At 42.3% G+C, this 23,328-nt stretch overlaps 1 protein-coding gene across 2 annotated transcripts in view; it reads right to left on the bottom strand.

Annotated features, from left to right (window-relative positions):
• The window catches only part of IRAK1 (interleukin 1 receptor associated kinase 1), a 217,993-nt gene that overhangs the window by 71,713 nt on the left and 122,952 nt on the right, over nt 1-23,328 (bottom strand). For both annotated transcript variants that reach the window (XM_078664608.1, XM_078664609.1), the window contains exon 5: nt 3,571-3,756. In XM_078664608.1, the coding sequence (XP_078520734.1) occupies nt 3,571-3,756 (186 nt within the window). The remainder of the gene's footprint in view (nt 1-3,570; nt 3,757-23,328) is intronic.

The raw sequence follows: 23,328 nt of genomic DNA, 5'->3' as shown, positions 1-23,328 counted from the left end.
AATCCATCAAAGTTGAAGAGGCCCAGCCGGCTTGGCCTGTAGGCCGTGGAGAGAGTCGAAAAAACCAACGTGGAAATTGATATTTGCTCAGAACGCAAGAGTAACTACTCAATCGACACAATACAGCTGATTAGATGGATCTATTAACTAACCGAGGGGAGCCCAAAAAGATCTTGAACTGGAGCGCGAGAGATAACATCCGAATCCGTTGAGGGAAAAAAATATCTAACAATGGAGCCGATGCCCATGGAGTCACCCAACCTTCTTAGAACAAAAACAACTTGTAATCATCGGAGCCCAACACTAGATGCCAGATTTCTGCATAGCATGTGTATCTACAGCACGCATGCCTCAAACTCTGGTTTATTGGAGTTGAATTTGAGTGAATTATCAGCCAGTCAGAGACACTGCCTTCATGCACTCCTGAAACCTGGCAGTAACACTGCTGTTGCGATTTTCACAAGAAAGAATGAGCTATGTGTCATAACGATAACACATTAATTTGAAACGGAAAGCTCAAATCAACTGTGCATAATGTCAAATATTTATTTTGATCAGGGTCAGACTCAAGGACGAGCTCTGAGGCATGCCGTGCACTATTTTCACAGCCTTCAACTGAATAAGCGGCAAGTTGACTGCTTGGCCAGCAGCCATTTCAAAGCCATCCTTCGCCCAACAGTATTCTATTGGGGAGTCCAGGATGATGTTCACTATTTGTGCCCATTACAGCTTATAAACTGAAAACTATCATGTCCTACAGCAGTCAAATTCCAGTGCCACCCAGGACTAGTTCAATTTGCACTTAAGACCGCACGGTCATCGGGTGCCATGCCATTATGAGCATTTTCATGTGCGCATGTCCCTCAGCCCGGTCCGCAAACGTTTGTGGCAGGCCTGTAGGGTATGGTAAACTCTACTAGGCACTAGAAGGTGGGTACCATTTAGTTGTACTAGGAGGGAGAAAGACACATGCGGACAGCGCCTTGTTTCAAGTTCCTTCTCTCCACAAGTGAAAATGCAGCATAATGGACACAGCTACAGGGACTGGCTCAGGTTTGTCTTCATGACGCTTGTATACTCAAGCAGCCAACCCTCTGAGCTCACATCACTGACTTCTATCAAGAGAAATTCATTTTTCTCATGTCAGGATGGAACAACTGGCCAATGAGCAAAGAGATGGTAGGGAGGCTAGAAAAGGTATAAGGAGTTACCATACGCTATATTTACAAAGGGGTCAGTTAGAGTCTGGGATTACAGAAAGAGGCTGGACACAACTACAGAGAGGGAGGACAAACAGTTCTACAAAACGTATTATGTACCAGAGGGTAGTCATGTGAATAACATGGCGTTTCATGCCACATGGCTTCTGCCCAACCATGGCCTCTTCAGCCTCAAAAAGGCTGGGCACGCTGCTGCACAGTCTGTGAAGGCCGTCTCCACGCAGTCAGCAAGTCCCTGTGAGTAGCCTTAGAACTTCCAGTACTGTTGGAGAAACAGGCATGGTAGAGGCCGCAAGCTACACCAAGGAGCAGGCGGCAGCACTTCTGTCTTTCAACCACTCTAATTGTGAGTCAGCCTGGTCTCCAAACAGACTGGAGCCACCAAATGGCACAATGCCTGCACAATCCCAGAAGAGTCTGTGGCATGACGGAAATCGCCACACTGGTGTACATAATGAAGCTAACACAACCTGTGATGTCCAGACCAGCCAGCAACATTCATTTGGCCACATCTTGTTCATGATGGACAGTCTGGGCAACTCCAAGGGGGCGGGTAGTCAAGATCTTGCTAGCAATGTCAAAAAGAGCACGAGTATAGAAGCAAAATGCATTGAGAGACCTAGAAGCCAAGCTGGAGAAAACCCTGCTGCAAGATGCTTCAATATGCTTCATATCCTTGTCAGGAAGGGCAGTGAGGAAGACATAAGCATTCACCTTGATGGCCGAAGCCTAAACCACAAAGCTCTGCAGAGTCCGGTGCTGCATTAGGAAAGACATCTGCAGAACACTACAGCAACACAGACGCTTTCTATAGCAGGAGGCCCCAGTGGGACGACGAGGTCCATTTCACAGGGGGTATCAAGGTCACTGGTATTGAGAATGTCCAAATACAGACCAGCATCGGCATGTTAAGGAGGTAGTAAGTCATCTGCCTCTTCCTCATCATCATGTGAAGCATTATGAAGCTCTTAAATTGCACCCAAATCTGAACCAAACATGTCCTCAAGCTATCAGTAATTCTGGTGTTGAGACAAATTCCCAAGTGCCAAATCCTCCCACACTAAGAGCTGTACCTTAGTAATCTTACTGTGAGACATCAGCTGAGTCTAGCTGAACTAGGCTCTGGATGAGAACTTGCGTCTGGTTTGGATTAAAATCTGAAGCCTCCTGAGCCAAAGATGGCGCCCAACCAACTAGAACCAGCATGGCTTTCGATAAAGGTATGGAGATGTGGCCTGGCGCACCTAAGAAGATGGGCCAAAGGCCACTGGGGCTAGTTGCTGCAAGGCAGGCCCGACTGTGGAAGGCAGACTAGCCACTCGTCTAATCCTTTAAGCCTTAGGGCTCTCCAGCGGGACCAGAAATCATCATAAACCGCTGCAGCATCGACTTCTTGAAGGTCTCAACTGGTTGCCAAGCTATGACCCTGGAAATTCGGGGCGCATCAACTCCAGCCAGGGAAGGGGGCAGCAGTCCGATCACCTAAATGGATGCGAACTTCAAAATCTATTCCTGGAGTGAATGGGGAAAGAACAGGGTGGTCACTCCCACCTCAACTTCTTGTGCTTGCGCCTAGTCTTGTCTTTTAACTTCACCATGGACTTACCAGAGGATGGCGACGTGGATTGGGACTGAACTTGGATTGGGAGTAGGCACGAGACTTGGAACGCGACTGGCCTTGTTTCTCGTGTTCAGCTTCACGCGTCACTTCTGATGGCCTACAGATGCACCAGGGAGCACGTCTTTGACAACAAATTGTTCTTTGATCGAAGGCATAAGGGAGAAACATGGAGTTGCTCAATAACTGGCTTGTTTCCAGAAGGTGCGGCATGGTATGAAGCCAGTGGTCTTGGGGGCAGCATTTCCTTTACATACTTTTGAAGGAAAAACTGTTTGAGGGGGTGGGGAGGGTGGCATAAAGCCACCAACAAAAGGTCCGGGAGCAGAGCTCTGGATCCGAGTTGGGGGGACACAAAGTAAAGAGTTATCTGTCACCAAGTGTTTACCTCAGTCCCACTCCTTTACAATAACATGTGTAGCAGCTTTGGCAAATCATTTTATTTCAAAGGTCCTTCCCAACACAGGGAATCTTTTGTTCCTCAACGGCAAGGTGAATCCACTTTATTGAACTTTAGCAAAACTTCAAAGTTATGTCTAATCATGCTCCGTTTCTTACAGTTAGGACAATTCGCTGTTGAGAGCCTAGAAGTCTTCAAAAGTTAGTGTGCTCCCACAAAAAGTAAATGTATTTTTAGTAAATTAAACATTTTATAAAAATGCATTTTGTACTTTCTTTAAACTTCCCAAAACACTGTATAAACCACCACCCACTCCTCACTTCCATGATTACCTTTTTTAACTTCTTAACAGCATAATCTGTGTTGCGCATGGTAGCTTTGTAAACATGGCCAAACCCGCCCTCACCAATCATCTGCGACTTGCTGAAGTTCTTGGTGCCCTCCGACAGTTCCTTCAGGGTCCAAACCAATGAACCAGTGGGCTGTAGCATTGAGACCCGGCTGAAGAGCTGTTCTCCCTTAAGTGGAAGGGAGAGGAGGAAGAGCGTAGAAACAAGTTGGAATAAGCAAAACTCACATTTTATCACTTGTGCACCATTGCATACTGTAAGAATATGAAGCCTTTTTTCCATTTTAATTTATTTCACTGCAAATGCATAATAAATTGTGTCCAATCTGACAAATGCTCATTAACACTCCTTAACCCTTCTGCAGTTTATTTACTTTTAGATACAAACCAGCCTTTCTGTAGAGTTCTAAATTATCTTACTGTGCAAGCTGTAGAATGGCATATTTTTCTCTTATTAAAATGCATAAACTTTGATGTATTTAACCAATTTAAGAATAAACTGATTGTAAGGAGAAGGGATACAGATATTGGGGGAAGTGCAGACTGTCCTGTATTGTGCATAGATAGAGATGGATGAGGAAAACTTCAATCTTCTTTGTGTGGAAGTTAGAAGTGTTTCAACAAATAATAAAGCATCTGCCCCTCAGCCAGCACATGTGTATACACCGTCTCGCAATGATGACATCACCACCCTGTGGCTGCTGATTAAACAATCAGTGCATTTCTCAGAAGTGTGATCCATCTCCTGGTGTGACTGAAATACAGGGGTAAAGGCTTCATTTTCAAGGACAGATCAGAACTCTTTTTTTTTTTTTTTTAATGCATACTAAACAACAATTTCCAAGGTTGGAAATCCAGAAGCTATGCAGTCCCACGTCACATTTCCCCCCCTCTTCTGCACCCATAATACTGTATCTGAAACACTTCTCCGTCGCCTGATGGAAGAGTTCAGTTTTTAATTCTGAAAGCAGGGACAGGAGTCATCCGTCTCACCACGTTACCCACATTTTGAGATGTCCATCCTCTATAGGGAGAGTCGTATGTGAAGTTGACTTTTAAGATGTCGACTACATTAGTGTGAGAATTGTCGAGGTAATAATTTTGTGTTCTTCATTATTACCTAGGACAAGTCCAAAAGTGTTTAATTTTAAAAGTAGTTTTATTACATGTTTTCTTTAATTTATCCAACGGTACCCTAACATTAGTTTCCCCATAACCATTCCCACCGGAACCCTTAAAATCCAGAACTACTCTTTCCTTCATCCTTAAGACCACTTTCTAGTCTCCTGTCCATCACCCCTTACCCACATCACTGTAAATGCTTCTCTCGTTTAGCAGGCATATGTCCCTTTGTTCCTGCTCCCTCTACGCTTACTTTGCCATTTATGGGGCTTTAATTTTTTATTTTTAATATCCACAACGGGTTTGCATTCAACTTCAGCAGACAGCATTTTTGCCCGCCCCCCATGATTTTTTTCAAACAAACACGCTTTAGACAGCCGCGAGTTGGGAGTATTCATGGAAATGTTTGATGAGGCATGACCTCAACAACTGCTTCATTCCAAATACAAACTGGTTAGGCACATTAAATCTAGTACTAAATTATACAGAATATCGCTGCCTACCATCACTTTGTTGCAGTACTTGCACCAATGCCACCCCAACCCACCTCACCACATCTTTAAGGAGGTTGTCGGTCAGGGCTCTTTAGAACACTTACAAGAATCAATTTTACAGCAGCAGACCCCAATACACCAACAGGCATGTAAGAGGAAATAATGCCACTATCTAGAATGACTGTATTGGTCCCACAACCTATAAAATGATAAAATCTCTAACTTATATGAAACCAAATGAGGGTTGAAAAATCAGTTAACCAGAAAGGTTTACAAACAAAAGTACCTGTGGTGATGGAACATGAGGACAGAAAACGCAAACAAGACTCATTCACATTGAGGCACACATCTGCGCTTAAAGTGCATCGGTGTAAACCCCAATGTAAAATGTTTGCAAATCCATGCTGAAATAAGTTGATGACATAGTTCACCTGGAGAAATTTACGCTGACAAATGAGCATCTGGCTTCCTATCACAAAAGATAAACCGGCATTCATTAGACACAAAGGGACAGAAAAAAACAGGCTCGAACTTCGCTTAATTTTTTCCGAATTGACTTTTTTTTGTTTTACTTATAAAACACCAAAACCTCCTCTATCATCTATAAAGCAGTAACTATCAGTGCATCTGACATCAACTGACTAGTTCCCTCAGAGACTGTCCTGCTGCTTGAAGCCTGCCTTGCTGCTTGAACTCAAGACTGCCAGAGTGACTCCAAGGAGTAAGTGGCTGGCCCCCTGTTCTATGCTGCAGGAACAGCATCCTTGGGGAGAGCATGTGGCCTTACGGCAAGAGCAGTCGACCTTGACGCTGGGGAACAGGGCTCGTGGACACTCAACATCCGGTAATTCTGGGCGAATCACTTAATCTCCCCGTGCCTAACAAAAAATCAATGCGTCCATCTGTAACCTAACTGGTGCGCATGTAAAGCGCTCTCATACCTATGGGTTTAGTTTGCACTATATAAAACTCAGGAGAAAAAAAACAACAAGCTCCAACAACCTTGATCACTCCACCTGGACTCCACCTAATGTGAATTCTGCCCCCCCTCCAACACTCCCACCCCTTTCACAGTAACGGCAACCACCTCTGGACCCTTGTAAGTGGTGCTATTGTGTTGTACGGTTCACTATTTCTGTAAGACTGTGCGTTTGGACAACATCAACTTCAAAACTATGTGGGACTGAGTCCGTGCACACCATCAGGATATGTTGTGCAAAAGCATAGTCTTACTGAAATAGTATGAACCGTATGACAATAGGCGCTTTACCAGCCTAACCCTAAAACTTGGGACTTAGAAAACTTTCCACCTAAAAGTGTCCTAAGAACAGACAGGAGAATAGGACCCAACTGCTGGCCGATCCGCATGGGGGTGCATCGCCGGTTAAACGGACTTCGCAGTGCTATTGCTATGTTCTTCTCCGCAGCAGCAAATCCCATTTCGCAGCTCCTCTCTGAAGGGGTATCCGGCCTTGTGGAGCCTTAGTCGGCTATAGCCTGCAGCTTCGTCCCACTGGAGATTTTAGACTTTCAAAAAAATGACTAAGTCCAAACACAGAAGCCTTCAGTGCAACCTCATCGCCTCCTCTGACACCGCCGACTATATTGCCCAGCTGAACTTTACCTTCTCAGGAACTTTTCTTCAAAATATTTTTTACGTCTGAAGGTAAGCCAAGCCCGGGCCAAATCCTACTCCTATATCTGAACCGTGTTCCATTATGGTCAAGCTTAACCGTTGGTGTTTCTAGATGCAGTTAGCGCTTTGATCTTTTAGGTGCCATTTTTCACTTAAAACTTTAAAAAGTCATAACTCTAATTCGACTAATTGGATTTAATTCATTTTGATGTCAATTTATTTATTACATTTTACTCTATTTTTCTAAATGGGTGTGGGATTTTTCTTGCGTCTCCACTTCATTACTGTTTGTGTGCTGCGTAAACACTTAACACAGTGCCTACAAGTTAAGCCTGACTGCTATTGTGGTAAGCTTCCCGAGGGTTAAGCACAGGTTAATATATTTTGTGGTTCACCCGACAAGGGTTATGGTTGTTGCTTGAGTAGGGTACACACCCCTCTCAATCAAAAACCCAATTTCTTACACATATGGCAGGGTCCAAACTGAAGTGCTATGGTGGGTAAACGAACAATGGGTTGGAATGTTACAAGAGCAGTTTCCAGTGATTAGACTTATTGCAAACATTCCTCCCATCACCATGCGTATATTCAATGTACCGCCCTAAGTGTCATGGGATTACCAGATGGGGGTCCCGTGCTCACTGTACCACCCGAACCAAGCTACACCAAACTGACGAGCACCAATCAGGCCGAAACCAGTCATGGGTTGCTGGTGTTCCAGTTCAGAGAGGATCTGGCCCTAGCCTGGCAGTTCAGGCTGAATGGTTACTATTGCAGCAGTGTCAAGGCTGATATCCATATGGCTTGGTCCAAATTGAGGTGCCACAGTGGGCAAAAGAACGATGAGTTGGAAAGCTACCCTGAGCAATTGCCAGTAGTTAGAATTATTGCAAATATTCCCCCATCACCTTTTGTGTGAAGGATTACCGCAAAAGCTTAGTAGTAGGTCTGTTATATTATTCCTTCTACAAAATTTCATCTACAGAATTTCATCAAAATTTCAACTGGACTAAATTTTACCACCAGAACCCTTGACAAACTCTCAAGCTAAACCCCTTCTTGTCACCATCGCTACCAAGACTGCTGGCTCTTGGCCAAAAATGATGCTTCTACTGAATGTTTGCAACAGCAAAATAATGGGACCCCCTCTGAGACTTACTTTGGGCCAGGGAAAAGAGGGGACAGAATAAGAAAAATAAAGAGAGATTCCCCTGTGGCCTTATATTTACATATATGACATAGTTCAAACTGTAATTTTTTGTTGATAAAATCCCATTAGACACACAGATAACATAAAGAGCTATATTTCGTTAATTTCTTTTATTTCTTTACTTTTTTACACATAGGATACTTTAATTTTTTAATTTTTTGTTGAATATTTTCATTATATAAACATTTAATAAATACTGTACATAATTCAAGTATCAAAAGGGATACAAACAATACTTAAAGAAAAACCCTATTGGCCACACATACAATAGCAATCACTCTCTATTCATGCATACTCAATACTGTTACACACGCAACATACAATTCAACCAAACATATTCTGTGTTTGAGGTTGTCCAGATGGTTTAGAGGACTAAGTACGCCAGGTCTACGCGTTTCGGTGGGTTGTCACCACCTTCCTCAGGACCAACAGATTTTCTCCCTTTGATTCGTGTGGAGGCAGGGTTTCTGTAATAATAAATATAGATACATCTATCTTGTGGCCAAATGTTGGGATTTACAATCATTTGATAATATTATTGTACGCAATTGTCTATGTTTGCACAGCGTGCATTATCAGTCCACCAAGATCCCTCACCAAAAGTCAGGCACTACATATTAATTATATTTACATTAGCATGTTGGATAAGTATTTAAGATTCGCTAATGATCATATACACATGATTGCAAAATTGAGAGCGGAACATTTAAGGCAAAAGGTTTCTAGTTGTCATCCATTATAGGAGAACTTTAATAAGCGATCTAGTAAGTCATGAAAATAATGCAACATTAAGGTGTTACCTATAATATCTAAGGAAAGATATTATTCAGGAATACAAGTGTTGCTTGAAGGCATCAATTCGGTCAATGGCTGGAGGATATTTAATATCCTAGAAAACATATATTATATAATTTCAAGGATTTGAATATTGCATATTGGGTGCACACGGTCTCTTTATAGGTCATGTTAACTTTAATGGATTACCTGGTATCAAAAACATCAGAGGTGTCACTTTAAGGTCTACTTCTTTTGTTTTCTTTATTTTAATAATGTAAGGACGGGATCTTTGTCACCTAAAATGAGATGCAAGCACATGCTTGAGATATATGGTCCTAAATACAAGACCATTTGTGTACTGTCAAAAGGACACATTATCTGTGTGCTACAACTTCCTGGAATAATCAATACTACCTGCATATCGCAGTGTCACAAGTATTGAACCTTTGTAGATCTAGAAAGTATATTTAAAAGACGACAATGTAGAATCTGCCTTGTAATTACTGAGTGAGTCGAGCTAAAACTCCATTTAGAAATGGCGCCCAACTAAGCAGTAAAAAACCTATCAGTTGTGTGCCATCCTTTCAGTTCCGGGTTACATGATGACCCAGGTTAAACTAATATGAGATTCGGACCCTAATTAACATCGTAATGTTTTGTAGAAGACTTGCACAAACTACGCAAGTGTACTTTATACTGCAGAAACAGCAACGTAATATACGGACCTGATCTAACATGTGACCCGTAAGATACTTCCGGGTCATGAGTTACACTCGCATTAACCGGTGAGGTTTAAAAGCAGCCTCTCCGCAATGCCATAATACTAGGTGTTGGCACGTTGCGGAGCATGACGACTCTCGACAGGACGACTAAAAGGACTCTAAAGTAAGTACTCGCCTTAAGCCCAACGGGTAGATAACTTGGTCTTATACCAATAAAGCCAAACGGGGAGTATTTCACCTAAGGGACAGTGTACCATTGATTAGTGTGTGAGGTTTCAGGAGTTAGAGACTCAACCTTAGATATAAAAAATCATCATATGGGGCGTCCCTAAATACTAGATAATGGGTTCCTAATTAGACGTAGTTAATTTATGAGTTCGTTGAGGTCAGGAAAGAAGAGATATGACCTACACCAACCCCGTCTTAAATGCATAGACATTGTATTTAGAGAAATATTGTTAGTGAATCTCTCATATATGCACCTCAAAATCTATCGTATTATTTTAACTTCCTAGTTGACAAACCAGAGGAATAGGACGGGAAGGAAAAAAGAGAAAAAAACAAAGGGAAGGCTGCTTCACTGAGACAGGTTAGTATACCAGTCCATATATGTAATAAATCAACCGAAAACAATCTCCGTAGGGGCCTGACTTCTTTATTTAAATATTACAGCCTTGCGGTGAGGACATAGGACATTTATGTACAAATACGACAACGCCTTTACGACCTCCCCATGATCCTTAAAGAACTTCTGATGAGGTTAGTATAAATGAGAACGTATTTTGACAGTACACAAATGGTCTTGTATTTAGGACCATATATCTCAAGCATGTGCTTGCATCTCATTTTAGGTGACAAAGATCCCGTCCTTACATTATTAAAATAAAGAAAACAAAAGAAGTAGACCTTAAAGTGACACCTCTGATGTTTTTGATACCAGGTAATCCATTAAAGTTAACATGACCTATAAAGAGACCGTGTGTACCCAATATGCAATATTCAAATCCTTGAAATTATATAATATACGTTTTCTAGGATATTAAATATCCTCCAGTGTGAGAAGTTGGCCTGATGTGCAGTGCTCACTATTCTAGTGATCACTATATATCAGTCCAAACAACCCTTATTGATGATTGGTTGTAAGTCAACCTTATAGACCAGCTATCCTAGTAGCATGGATACGAGCAGTCTAAGGCTAAGACTCTAGAGGGCGTGTTAAGCCAGCTGTTTTACCATCACATTACCCCTTGAACACCCAGTGAAAGGACACCACACAAGTGTTATGAAAATAAACAATGTATTTATTAGAATCACAACAACCCTGTACTCTTTATGAGGACAGGGTGCTAGGCACACAACAAAACTCTTACGAAAATACTTAAGTTAGCACGTTATACACAAATGCCCGAGGGGCACGAAAAACCATATACTTTAAAAGTGGAATGCGAATTACTAGCAGGTAAGTAACAGTTCTAATAGGCTTTGGAATCGCTAGGACTGGACTAGGGAATCGTTAGATTACTACTAGGAGGCCCAGGGGACTCGGGTGCAGAGTGTGCACTCTCACGCGGGATGCGGGACAAAGTCTATGGAGGCTAGTAAAGGCAAAGTTAGTGTTCACGGGCGAACCCGACCTGGTAGGGAGAAAACGACAGTGGATCCTGACCCTTGGATAGTGAGGCTATGCTGGGACACCGGAGTGCCGAAGTTACCTAGCCCAGGGGCTGCAGCTGCATAGGTCTGAAAAGACGTCGGGGATCTCGTTGCCGGACCAGGAGCCTGGAAGGAAGAAGTTGCTGGCAGGCGACCAGTGAAGAAAAGTTCGATGGATCCAAGCCTGGATCAAGGAAGAAGAAAACCTGAAAGCAGAGGGGACCAAGTTCTTGAATCACTAGCCAGTGATTAAGTGGGCACCAGGATGGCACCGGGCGAAGTCACCGCAGTCAGGTGAGTGGGCGCTGCTGGGCTCTGCAGTCTCTCGGACCAGGAGGCGTTGTCGGCGACCAGGATGGAGGTGCGAGCTGTCCCACGACGGATGAAGTTGTCGGCGTCGAAGTTACCCAGGATTGGGCAACAAGCCTTGGCTAATTCAAGCCCACGCGGTGGACTCAAAATGGCGTCTTGAGTGGACCAGGAGGGTCCGGGGTGCTCCTCTTCTGGAAGGGAGCAAGGGCCAGTCTGGAGCAACCAGACCAGCAGCAGAAATGTCGTCGGGCGTCGTCAGGAAGGCCACAAGCCAACGGGCTAGTAGCCAAACAACGCGGTGAGCAGCGGAAAGCAGAAGGGCCCCACGCAGATCGTGGAGATGCTGGGGGGCTGCACTTCGGAGCTGGAGCTGCTCAGAGTCGGGGCTTCTCGGACCCCAAAGCACTCACCAGTAGATTACTCGGCGGGCTTGCTGGAAAGAAGTCGTGCAGTCTTGAAGATGGCCGGTCCCTTGAGGTCTCGTCGCACCCACGGTTCTCAGCTGGGCTGTAGAGGCGGGTAGAGGTCAGAGGTGCCAGGGAAGCCGGTTCTCGTCGAGCTGGGCAGTCGGATTCCGGAGGAAGGACTTGCAGCAGACCGCAGTGTTCTTAGATGGTGCCTGCGGATGCAGGGTGACTACTCCTTAGTCACAAGGGAGAATCTTGAAGAAGGAAATCTTGAAGTCCTTTCGCAGAAAGTCGTGTCTTGATTCCAAAGATGATCTGATTTGGAAGGGGGCCAGTTCCTACCTTTATCCTGTAAAAGGGGGCTGGCACGCGACTAGGTCCTGCCCTATGGGTGGGACCAGGAGGGGGGTGGTTACACCCACTTCCTTGGCGGGCTTTCCCCAGGCCAGGGGCTGGAGTGCCCCTGGAACTGGTTTCAGCCGGCCTATGCACAGTGAGCACCGGGGTGCCACTTGCAGTCACCTTCCTCTAAAGCCCTGCCTACCTACAATACACAAAACCCTGTCTGGGACGGTGCTGGCACCGCCCCTGGCAGGAAACCCTTTGTCCTTATCTCCTGCTCTGGGAGGACTCCCAGCAGCAGGAGGGCAGACTTGTGTCTCGGTGGCAGCATCCATTTTGTGGATGCTAAGGCTCTGTCTGACTTTAACCGGGGTTAGGGGTTACATACATGTCGTGTCCCTCTAGAAGGGTGGAATGCTAACCCCGTCGCCAGAATTGGCGAGGGGTTAGTATTCCAATTCGTATGACACCTTACTCGACATGTTTTGATAAAGCGATACCAGAGTTGGCATATAACCGCGAGGATTATAATGCACTTAAGAGTATATGGTATGCGATATCATGGACACGGCTAAGGGATGGGTCCCGAAAGCCGCAGACAGGCTCAGCTCATGCCAGAGCACCATCTCACACGATTCCAAGCACTCTGCCTTCAGGATTGTTAAGGCCTGCCATAGGAGTGACTGATAGGAGATCTGTGTGTCCATTTTAGGGTTAGATATAGGTATACTATATCTAAAGCAAAGGGTGATTACACCACCTTGCCCCAGCTGTCAAGCAGCCAGTTGTGTCAGATTTGGATGGCCAGCCAGGGGTGGCATAATACATGCTGCAGCCCCTGGTAGGCCCTGGGTACACCTATGCCCTGGGTACCTAAGGTACACTGTACAGGGACTGATAAGGTGGCTCAGTATCCAATTTAGATATGTACCTAAGGTACATGGAATCCATTTTACAGAGAGAGCAGTGGGCCTGAGGTCCTGAATAGCAGGGCCTCAGGTCAACTAAGTCAGAAAACCAGCAAAACACCAGGCAAAAAGTTGGGGGCAACCATAGTCAGGGCTCTACCTTCCTACATCCAGCCATTGACCGAATTGATGCCTTCAAGCAACACTTGTATTCCTGAATAATATCTTTCCTTAGATATTATAGGTAACACCTTAATGTTGCATTATTTTCATGACTTACTAGATCGCTTATTAAAGTTCTCCTATAATGGATGACAACTAGAAACCTTTTGCCTTAAATGTTCCGCTCTCGATTTTGCAATCATGTGTATATGATCATTAGCGAATCTTAAATACTTATCCAACATGCTAATGTAAATATAATTAATATGTAGTGCCTGACTTTTGGTGAGGGATCTTGGTGGACTGATAATGCACGCTGTGCAAACATAGACAATTGCGTACAATAATATTATCAAATGATTGTAAATTCCAACATTTGGCCACAAGATAGATGTATCTATATTTATTATTACAGAAACCCTGCCTCCACACGAATCAAAGGGAAAAATCTGTTGGTCCTGAGGAAGGTGGTGACAACCCACCGAAACGCGTAGACCTGGCGTACTTAGTCCTCTAAACCATCTGGACTACCTCAAACACAGAATATGTTTGGTTGAATTGTATGTTGCGTGTGTAACAGTATTGAGTATGCATGAATAGAGAGTGATTGCTATTGTATGTGTGGACAATAGGGTTTTTCTTTAAGTATTGTTTGTATCCCTTTTGATACTTGAATTATGTACAGTATTTATTAAATGTTTATATAATGAAAATATTCAACAAAAAATTAAAAAATGAAAGTATCCTATGTGTAAAAAAGTAAAGAAATAAAAGAAATTAACGAAATATAGCTCTTTATGTTATCTGTGTGTCTAATGGGATTTTATCAACAAAAAATTACAGTTTGAACTATGTCATATATGTAAATATAAGGCCACAGGGGAATCTCTCTTTATTTTTCTTATTCTGTCCCCTCTTTTCCCTGGCCCAAAGTAAGTCTCAGAGGGGGTCCCATTATTTTGCTGTTGCATTCACGGTTTTTGAACTGTGGGAAATTCTATGTCCACAACTGGGAGAAACTTTCAAACTCCCTGTTTAACTTTGCTGTGGTTGCACTTGTGTAATTGTTTGTTCACCTGCTCTCGCTGAAAGTTAGCGTACTAAATTTATTGTTCATTATTAATTCATAATACTGCTCTACAGAACCTTTACGTAGGATCTGACGTATCTACTCTATCAACTTCTCGTCAAATTTCCCACCTAATTATTTATATAATCATCAGTCATGGAAGGACTACAAACCTTTGGGTTTAGTGACGAAGAATTCAATTCCTTGTTAGGACATGTAGTAGACAATACCAGTTCCACATCCACATCATTAGGAGACAATAGTGAGTGGCAAAATCTTCTTAATCTAAAGAAGAAATTAAAAAGGATTGAATCCCATGCATTCTACATGCTAGAATATCTAAAGGTAGGAGTTATACCATCAGGCCTTCGAGTACGAAATGCACCAGCATTATTTATTGAGATTCGTAAGTTCCTGGAGCGGTGGTCATTAATATCAAATCGCTGCTCCAGGGACTGGATGATGTTGATCATCGAAACAGCTAGAGATATGATCAACTCTATAGGCCAAGAGATCCAAGCATTGGAAGACAAATTCCAATCCTTTGATGCGGTAGAAGAAGCTAGGAACAAATTAGACAAAATCCAATCAGAAAGGAAAGATTTTGACACATACTTAACTAACAAGAAAACGGGCAAACTAAAGAAAGATGTCCGATGGTTCGCGAAAGAAAAGATCTATCCTTATTTGAACCCAAATTATTACCAGGGAGGAAATCAAGGGAATTATCAAACGAACTATGATAATGGTTACAGACGGAATTACACCAATTTCTCCGACACAGGGTCTTCTGACTCAGAAGCGGAAAACTACAACGACCCTGGAAGGGGACGTTTCAATTCAGGCTCATTCAGAGGCAGACAAGGCTATCAAAATACCCATAATAGGGGTTTTTTAGCGAGAGGCCAATACAGAGGGAGGACAGTTCATTGGCAACAAGACAGGGGTGGGCCACAGACAATGAGCCCACAACCTCAGCAACAACAACAACGATATGTGAAAACCAGGCACCAACAATACTGGTGGTAGATTCAGGGATAACTAATACAAATCATAACTCTCAAAATACCATGCCAATCTACAACTTATCGTCAACCATCCTTAGTGATGAAGAGTCTGCATTATTAAGCAGAGGCTTATCATTTGTCCCATGTACCACACTGAATAAGTTCAAACTGCATGAAGATCTATTTTCTTTCTTCAGAAAAGTAAGACTGAAGAAATATTTTGAAGGTCGAGACTCTCTATCTACTTGTGACAACCTCTCTGGATGTAAACCACCCTCAGTCTTCACGCCAACCTTGGACATGGTCGGACCTGAGGTCCAAATCTTTGAGCGTACAGTGTTTCAAGACATTAAACGTCTCCTGACTGGAACCAATAAACCCTGCTTCAACTTGTCCAAACAAGAAAATCTAGCATTAAACAAAATTTAAACCAATACCAGCTTGGTTGTTAAACCCTGTGATAAGGGTGGGGGCATCACAATCTTTGATAGATCCGTCTATGACAGAAAAATGCGAGAGATGCTTAATGTAAAGGAACACTATAGGGTAGCACATCCAAGAGAATTACATCATCTCAACAAGACCATAAAGGAGATAACCGAAGAAGCCTTTCAAGATGGTTTCATCTGCGAGGATGAATTGGTTTATCTAAATAAAACGAATCCAGTAACTCCAGCCATGTATGGGCTGCCTAAAACTCATAAGAGCGAAAAAGAACCACCAATGCGCCCCATCATTTCCACAATTGGATCAAGCACAGAGCCATTGTCAAAATATGTTGACAAATTTCTATGTCCTCTGACTCAAAGGTATGAGTCTTTTATTAAAGACTGAGATAGTGAGACTAGAACAATCTAGAATCATCCCCCGTGGGCACTCGTTAAATCGTCTTCTGAATGAGGAAGACTTCCAGTTTGAGGTTTTTCTCAAATGTTCATTTTATTTCATGATTGACATTTAAAGTCTTTTTTGATTATTTTTGCAAACAATTTGATAATATCAGGCAATGTCCATTTCAAAATCACCAATGCATTTCGGGCATTAGATTCATGCCCTTCATCAGGGAGACGACACTACAAAAGATATATGATGAGTGACTGTTAATATATGATTAAAAACGGGTAAACAAACAGTTAAAGCAACATGGTTAACTCATTAGCATTAGGCTAAAAATGTAATGTACTAGTCAGTTGTTAAATTGGTTGGACTTCGTTGTACCAAAGACAGGTTATTGCAACAGAAAACATTCAAATAAAGAACAGTGTGTCAGTGTCACTTACATGCCTTTCCAAATCAGAGGTTCGAAGTCTAGAAGGAAAGTAAAGGGACTGGTTTACTATTAGTGCGGTCTGCGCGGTCTAAAAGTAGAGTCCACGGGACGGATGGCACGCACCTAATCACAACTCCTTAAACTAACTATGAGCAACTACGACGATATCACGAAAAGCACGGAAGCTAGGGCCTCCACTTTCGCTTTTGAAACCAAAGATGCCGATCAGATTTACTCCTTAATCAGGGAAGAACTTACGCAGGACAGCACAAGCCGATCTAAAGAGCAAAATATAAGACATTTATTGTACCTCACGAAACGAAAAACCAACCAACAACTACATGCAAGTACACTCATAAGGTACCATCGGAACGCACGCATACCACGTGGCCTGAGGATTGCACTCAAACCATCCCTCTGCAAGCACTCAAAAAAATTTCAAGAACGTTGGTACGAAATATTGAACAAATGTTCATTAGACCTGATTCTGTTAATTATACAGGAACTATCCAACATTCTAGAAGAACTTAGCACGGAGATTGAGGAAACTTCAACTGAACTATCTAGGATGATGACTGAGGATGAACTTAAAAATACTCTGGAAGACATCAAAAACCAAATAGACCGTCACACCAAGGAAATAAACGAACGAAAAATTCGCAAATACAAAAGGGATACTCTTGATTACCGCCTTGGGGAAGTCTACACATGGGCAGATATTTATGCACAAAAACGCAGAAACCGCCCATACAACTCAAACACGGACACATCCTCCACAGATAGTGACACGCAGAGATCACGCAAGCCTCAATCCACCCGTACTCCTCATGATAAGACACCAACGGAGGAACCCACCACCAGCAAAACCTCTGATATAAATCCTTTTTTAGACCAGGGCCAGGCCCAAAAAGGAGACCCCGGAGAGGGCCAAGGAAAAGACAAAGAAAGGGACCCACCGACTACACGAAGTACATCAGCCATAAACAAGGAGAAGGACAAGGAGAAGGAGAAAAGAACCAAGAAGAATCTACCACAAAACAACTAGTGATCAATATAAGCGACTACAATTTTAGCCCATATGAACTGACATTATTACAGAAAGGAACATCGTTTGTACCTACAGCCACCACTGACAATCTAGAACTGGAGGTGAGTTTTTTCAAACTCATGCGTAAACTCAGATTGAGACATTTCTTCGACAACATCGTGCCGGACCGCCCACAACCCGACAGCGATCAACTACGTGGACTACGACCGCACAGTACCTTCCAAGCACCGACCAGCCACAAAACCTTGGATTTATTTGAAAACCTTGTGAAACAAGACCTACACAAGATATCACACAAGAAACCCAAAAGTCGCAACACTACTCAGAAGGATTTAGATACTCTAAAAAAACTGGCTTCTAATGAATTGATCAATTTCACCAAAGCGGATAAAGGGGGAGCCATCGTAATCATGAATAGCGAGATGTATAATGCTAAAGTCATGGAACATATCACGGATATCAACACCTATAGAAGATTGGACTACAACCCAACTTCAGAATATTCAAAAAACCTCAAATCCATAATTGATACAGCATTCACGAACGGCACCATAAACGAGAGGACGAAGAATTTCTTGATAACCCTGCATCCCAGAAGTCCAACACTTAGACTGGTCCCTAAGATCCACAAGAACACATTTGATCCACCCATGCGACCGATCGTGTCCACACGAGGCAGTCTCCACGAACCTATCGGACAACTACTGGATAGATACATGCAACCCACGGTACAGACAATGCAAACATACATCAAAGACACGTCTCAATTTCTTCTAAAACTCCAGAAGGTGACCCTGAACCCCTCAGAAAACATCATCCTATGCACTGCAGACGTACGGAGTCTGTATACTAGCATACCTCACGACATGGGCATTGAAGCGATGGAAGCAGCCCTCCTTCAAACTGAATTGGATCGAGACCTCCAAACTTTCCTTATGGAACTGATGTACTTTATACTATATCATAGTTACTTCAAAATAGACAACACCTGGTACCAACAACTCACCGGGATGGCAATGGGCAATTCGGCAGCGCCCGTGTATGCTAACATCTTCATGCAGTGGTATGAGAACCAACACATTCTATCTAATAAGGAATGGACTGACAACCTGAAAATGATCGTGAGATACATCGATGATCTCTTCATCGTTTGGACGAACACCGAAGAGAAACTCATTAATGCTCTGATGAAGTTCAATGACATCGACCAACGCATCCAACTGACATGGGTCACATCCAATACTGAAGTCAATTTCCTGGATGTTAAAGTGACAAGAACCCCCATGGGATTCACAACGGACCTTTACGTGAAACCTACGGATAGAAATAACATGCTGCTACACTCTAGTTTTCATGAACCAAACCTAATCAACAATTTACCATTCTCCCAAATGGCGAGAGTGAAGAGAATAACATCGGATGAAACCACTTTGGAGGTACGACTACAAGAAATGACTAGCAAGTTTCTAGCAAGAGGGTATCCGCCATCTGTGGTCAATCAAGCTAGACAGAGAATTGACAACATCAACAGAACCACCTTACTCACTTACAAACCACAAACAGAACAGTCACGGATAGTGGCGGTATCAAAATTTTCAACAGCCAGCAAAAGATACAAACAAATCATTCGCAAACATTGGTCAATTCTGAATCTTGAACCTGATTTTAAACAATCATTTAGCCAACCACCACTTTTTGCTTTCAGCAGAGCTAAGAACCTGGGAGAAATCCTACAAAACCCCAGCACGGACAAGACCACTTACTCTGGTACTAGACCGTGCCTCAACTGCGGTCACTGTAATAACATCATCAGAGGCAGTAGCATAAACCACCCATCCAAAGGCCATCGAATTAAACTCAAGGTTAATGCAACTTGTGAATCAAGCAACCTAATATACGGGATACGTTGCCCGTGTGGCAAGATGTATGTGGGCAAGACTGAGCGCCGCATCAAAGTGCGCTTAACTGAACATAAGTCAAACATCAGACTAAAAAATATCAAATCAGCCTTATCACTGCACTTCACGGAAGAGAAACATAACATTTCACAGATCAAATTCATTGTGTTGGAAACTGTTCCTAAAATTGAAGGTCGTGACAATTCCAGCCATCTACTCCGCAGAGAAAATCAATGGATCCAGAAACTGTCAACCCAGAAGCCAATGGGCTTGAATGAGAGAATTGAACTTGCATGTTACCTGTAATTAATTGCTCCTATGATCATTTATTGTGCCTATTGCGTTGGTATATTTCACACAGGACACTCATCACACTCATCCCTAACTAACATTAGGCTTAAGGTCTAACACTCGTTGATACCATCCACCACTACGGTGGCGCAACAGACTAATCTCTCAACCTCACACTCCCCACATGCAACACACAGTGGATCGAGTCCTTTGATTTTAATTTCATTTTTTTATTTTTTTATTTTTTTTGCGTAGCATACTCCAGATTATATTGCCAACTGGTAAACATGAGTTCGTGCTAAATTGTTTTACCTTTTGGAGTGGGCATCTAGCTGCAGATGGATATCTACCCTCGCTTTAGCGAGTGGAACCACCCAACTACGTTTAGTCTTTTTTCTATCCTTTTTGTCATGTGACTACCCACATGACCAGATAACTCTCTGTTTGAATAGGGAAGCGCGTCTTCTTCGTGCCGCATTTACCGAAGTGAGCACTGGATTATTTACACCCGGAATCTAACTATTCAGGTTAGTCTTATCCCAACGTTTTTCTCACTGACCATCCCTCTAATAACGCTTTTAGACCGCGCAGACCGCACTAATAGTAAACCAGTCCCTTTACTTTCCTTCTAGACTTCGAACCTCTGATTTGGAAAGGCATGTAAGTGACACTGACACACTGTTCTTTATTTGAATGTTTTCTGTTGCAATAACCTGTCTTTGGTACAACGAAGTCCAACCAATTTAACAACTGACTAGTACATTACATTTTTAGCCTAATGCTAATGAGTTAACCATGTTGCTTTAACTGTTTGTTTACCCGTTTTTAATCATATATTAACAGTCACTCATCATATATCTTTTGTAGTGTCGTCTCCCTGATGAAGGGCATGAATCTAATGCCCGAAATGCATTGGTGATTTTGAAATGGACATTGCCTGATATTATCAAATTGTTTGCAAAAATAATCAAAAAAGACTTTAAATGTCAATCATGAAATAAAATGAACATTTGAGAAAAACCTCAAACTGGAAGTCTTCCTCATTCAGAAGACGATTTAACGAGTGCCCACGGGGGATGATTCTAGATTGTTCTAGTCTCACTATCTCAGCATTGTATTGACGTCGTGGGACCCTCGACGCCACCCTTTTGGTGCACCAGAACCCTCCCCAAATTTGGTTCAAATATCAAATAACTTTTGAGCTGTGCATCCATCCAACATCAATAGATTATTGTCTTTTATTAAAGACACAGGTGACATGATTGTCAAAATTGAGGGCACCGAATTCAATTCCACCATTGACTTGCTTGTAACGCTTGACATTGAGGCTTTGTACACCAACATCCCTCAGTGTCAAGCGTTACAGGCAGTAGCCCAATTATTGGAAAGATATCCTGACAATAGGCCGGATGGCTTTATTCTTCAATGTTTGGAACTGGTCCTTCTCAACAACTTTTTTGACTATGAAGGAACCCTTTTTAAGCAAATCAAAGGGACCAGTATGGGGGCATCCTGTGCTCCAAGTGTAGCCAACACATATATGGGGGAATGGGAATTAAAAAATATTTTTAACGATGCAGCCCCATTTTTTGAAAATATTTTTTTCTGGAAACGTTTCATAGATTATATTTTTTTTGTGTGGCGTGGTGAAGAGAACAACCTTAAAGAATGTATTCTTTGGTTGAACTCAAGTGACCCAAATCTTAAATTCACCTCAAATTATAGCCACGAAAAGGTCGAATTTCTTGACATCGAAATTGTTGGCAAAAACAGTGTACTAGAGGTAAGCCTTTTTAGGAAACCTACGGCAAAAAACACCATTCTCCAATTTGGGAGTTACCACCCACACTGCCAAAAGGATTCAATACCATTTGGAGAATTCTTGAGAATTCGCAGAAATTGCACCAACCTATCGGACTATCAGGTACATGGAGAGGCACTTAAAGACAGATTGATTAAACGTGGTTACCCTCATAGACTGATTAGACAAGCTTATAAGAGAGCGAAATATTTTGACAGAGATGCCCTATTAAGAGGAACAACACGCAGACCCTCGGACAGGATCACATGTGTAATCAATCACTCATTTCTTAATTACAAAATTAAGAATGTGATAAATAAGAATTGGAGGATTCTAAATACTGAAGAAGGTGGCACGGAATATTCAAAACCACTAATAGCCTATAGACGCAACAGAAACTTGAGAGACCGTTTAGTTCACACCAGGAATCATCCGAAAAATCATGGAACTCAAACCTCGATTACAGGCCTTAGACCTGTTGTGGGCAACCACAGATGTGGGGCATGTCACGCTTGTGACGCTGCACTCACTACAGAAACGATCAGCTACAACAACATAAGTGTAACTCTAAAATCTCTCACTAACTGTAGAAGTAGCAATATTATCTACTTGATCTTATGTCCTTGTGGTTTTGCCTACATTGGCGAAACGGGTCGTGAATTTAGGACAAGATTCAGTGAACATAAGTCCGCTATAAGAACAAGAAAAACGACAGCACCGATGGTTCAACATTGTATCGATAAAAATCACAAAGAGACAGATCTAAAGTGGTGTATAATAGAAAAAGTACACCAGAAACTGGGACAAATGATGGCAGATACACGGAGAAAAAGGGAATGCTTTTGGATCTTTCAATTTGATAGTGTACGTAAAGGATTAAATGAGAATATAGCTTGGTTTGTAACGAATACAGTCTAAGTTGCAATTAGCACCTTTGTCTGTTAGTTCGTGACTAACATCCACCTGGTTATATACCATTAGTAAATATACCTGTATTAAAATCCTAGCACTAACATCCACCTGGTTATATACCATTAGTAAATATACCTGTATTAAAATCCTAGCACTATTTATGTAACTTAGCTGTATCCAATAATAGACTCCATCTGAGTGTTACATTCCGAGAGATATACTACTAATATTAAACCATCCCTAGGTTGTCGGTGTTTGCATCAGAAGTTAACTTACAATTTTTCTACGCATCCCAGCAGCAAATCGAAACATACTTTATGCTGCGGTTATCTATCTGCTTAATATGTAACCAGATAATTGAATTGTTTTGCTACCTATAAAAACAGCTGTGTGGCTCAAGTATGACTGATCTATTGAAAAAAGGAAAAAGTAGCACCTTTTCCTGGAATAATCAATATGACCTGCATATCGCAGTGTACAAGTATTGAAGCCTTTAAGATCCTGAAAGTATAACTAAAAGACGACAAGGTAGTATTTGCTTTGTAATTACTGAATGAGTTGATTCAAAACTCCATTTAGAAATGGCGCCCAATAATGCAGTAAAAGACACATTATCTGTGTGCTACAACTTCCTGGAATAATCAATACTACCTGCATATCGCAGTGTCACAAGTATTGAACCTTTGTAGATCTAGAAAGT

The sequence above is a fragment of the Lissotriton helveticus genome, chromosome 10 (genome assembly GCF_964261635.1).
Source record: "Lissotriton helveticus chromosome 10, aLisHel1.1, whole genome shotgun sequence".
Classification (NCBI taxonomy): Eukaryota; Metazoa; Chordata; class Amphibia; order Caudata; family Salamandridae; genus Lissotriton; species Lissotriton helveticus.
Note: the sequence above shows the minus strand (reverse complement) of the source record. Positions and strands in the feature narration are given on the sequence as shown.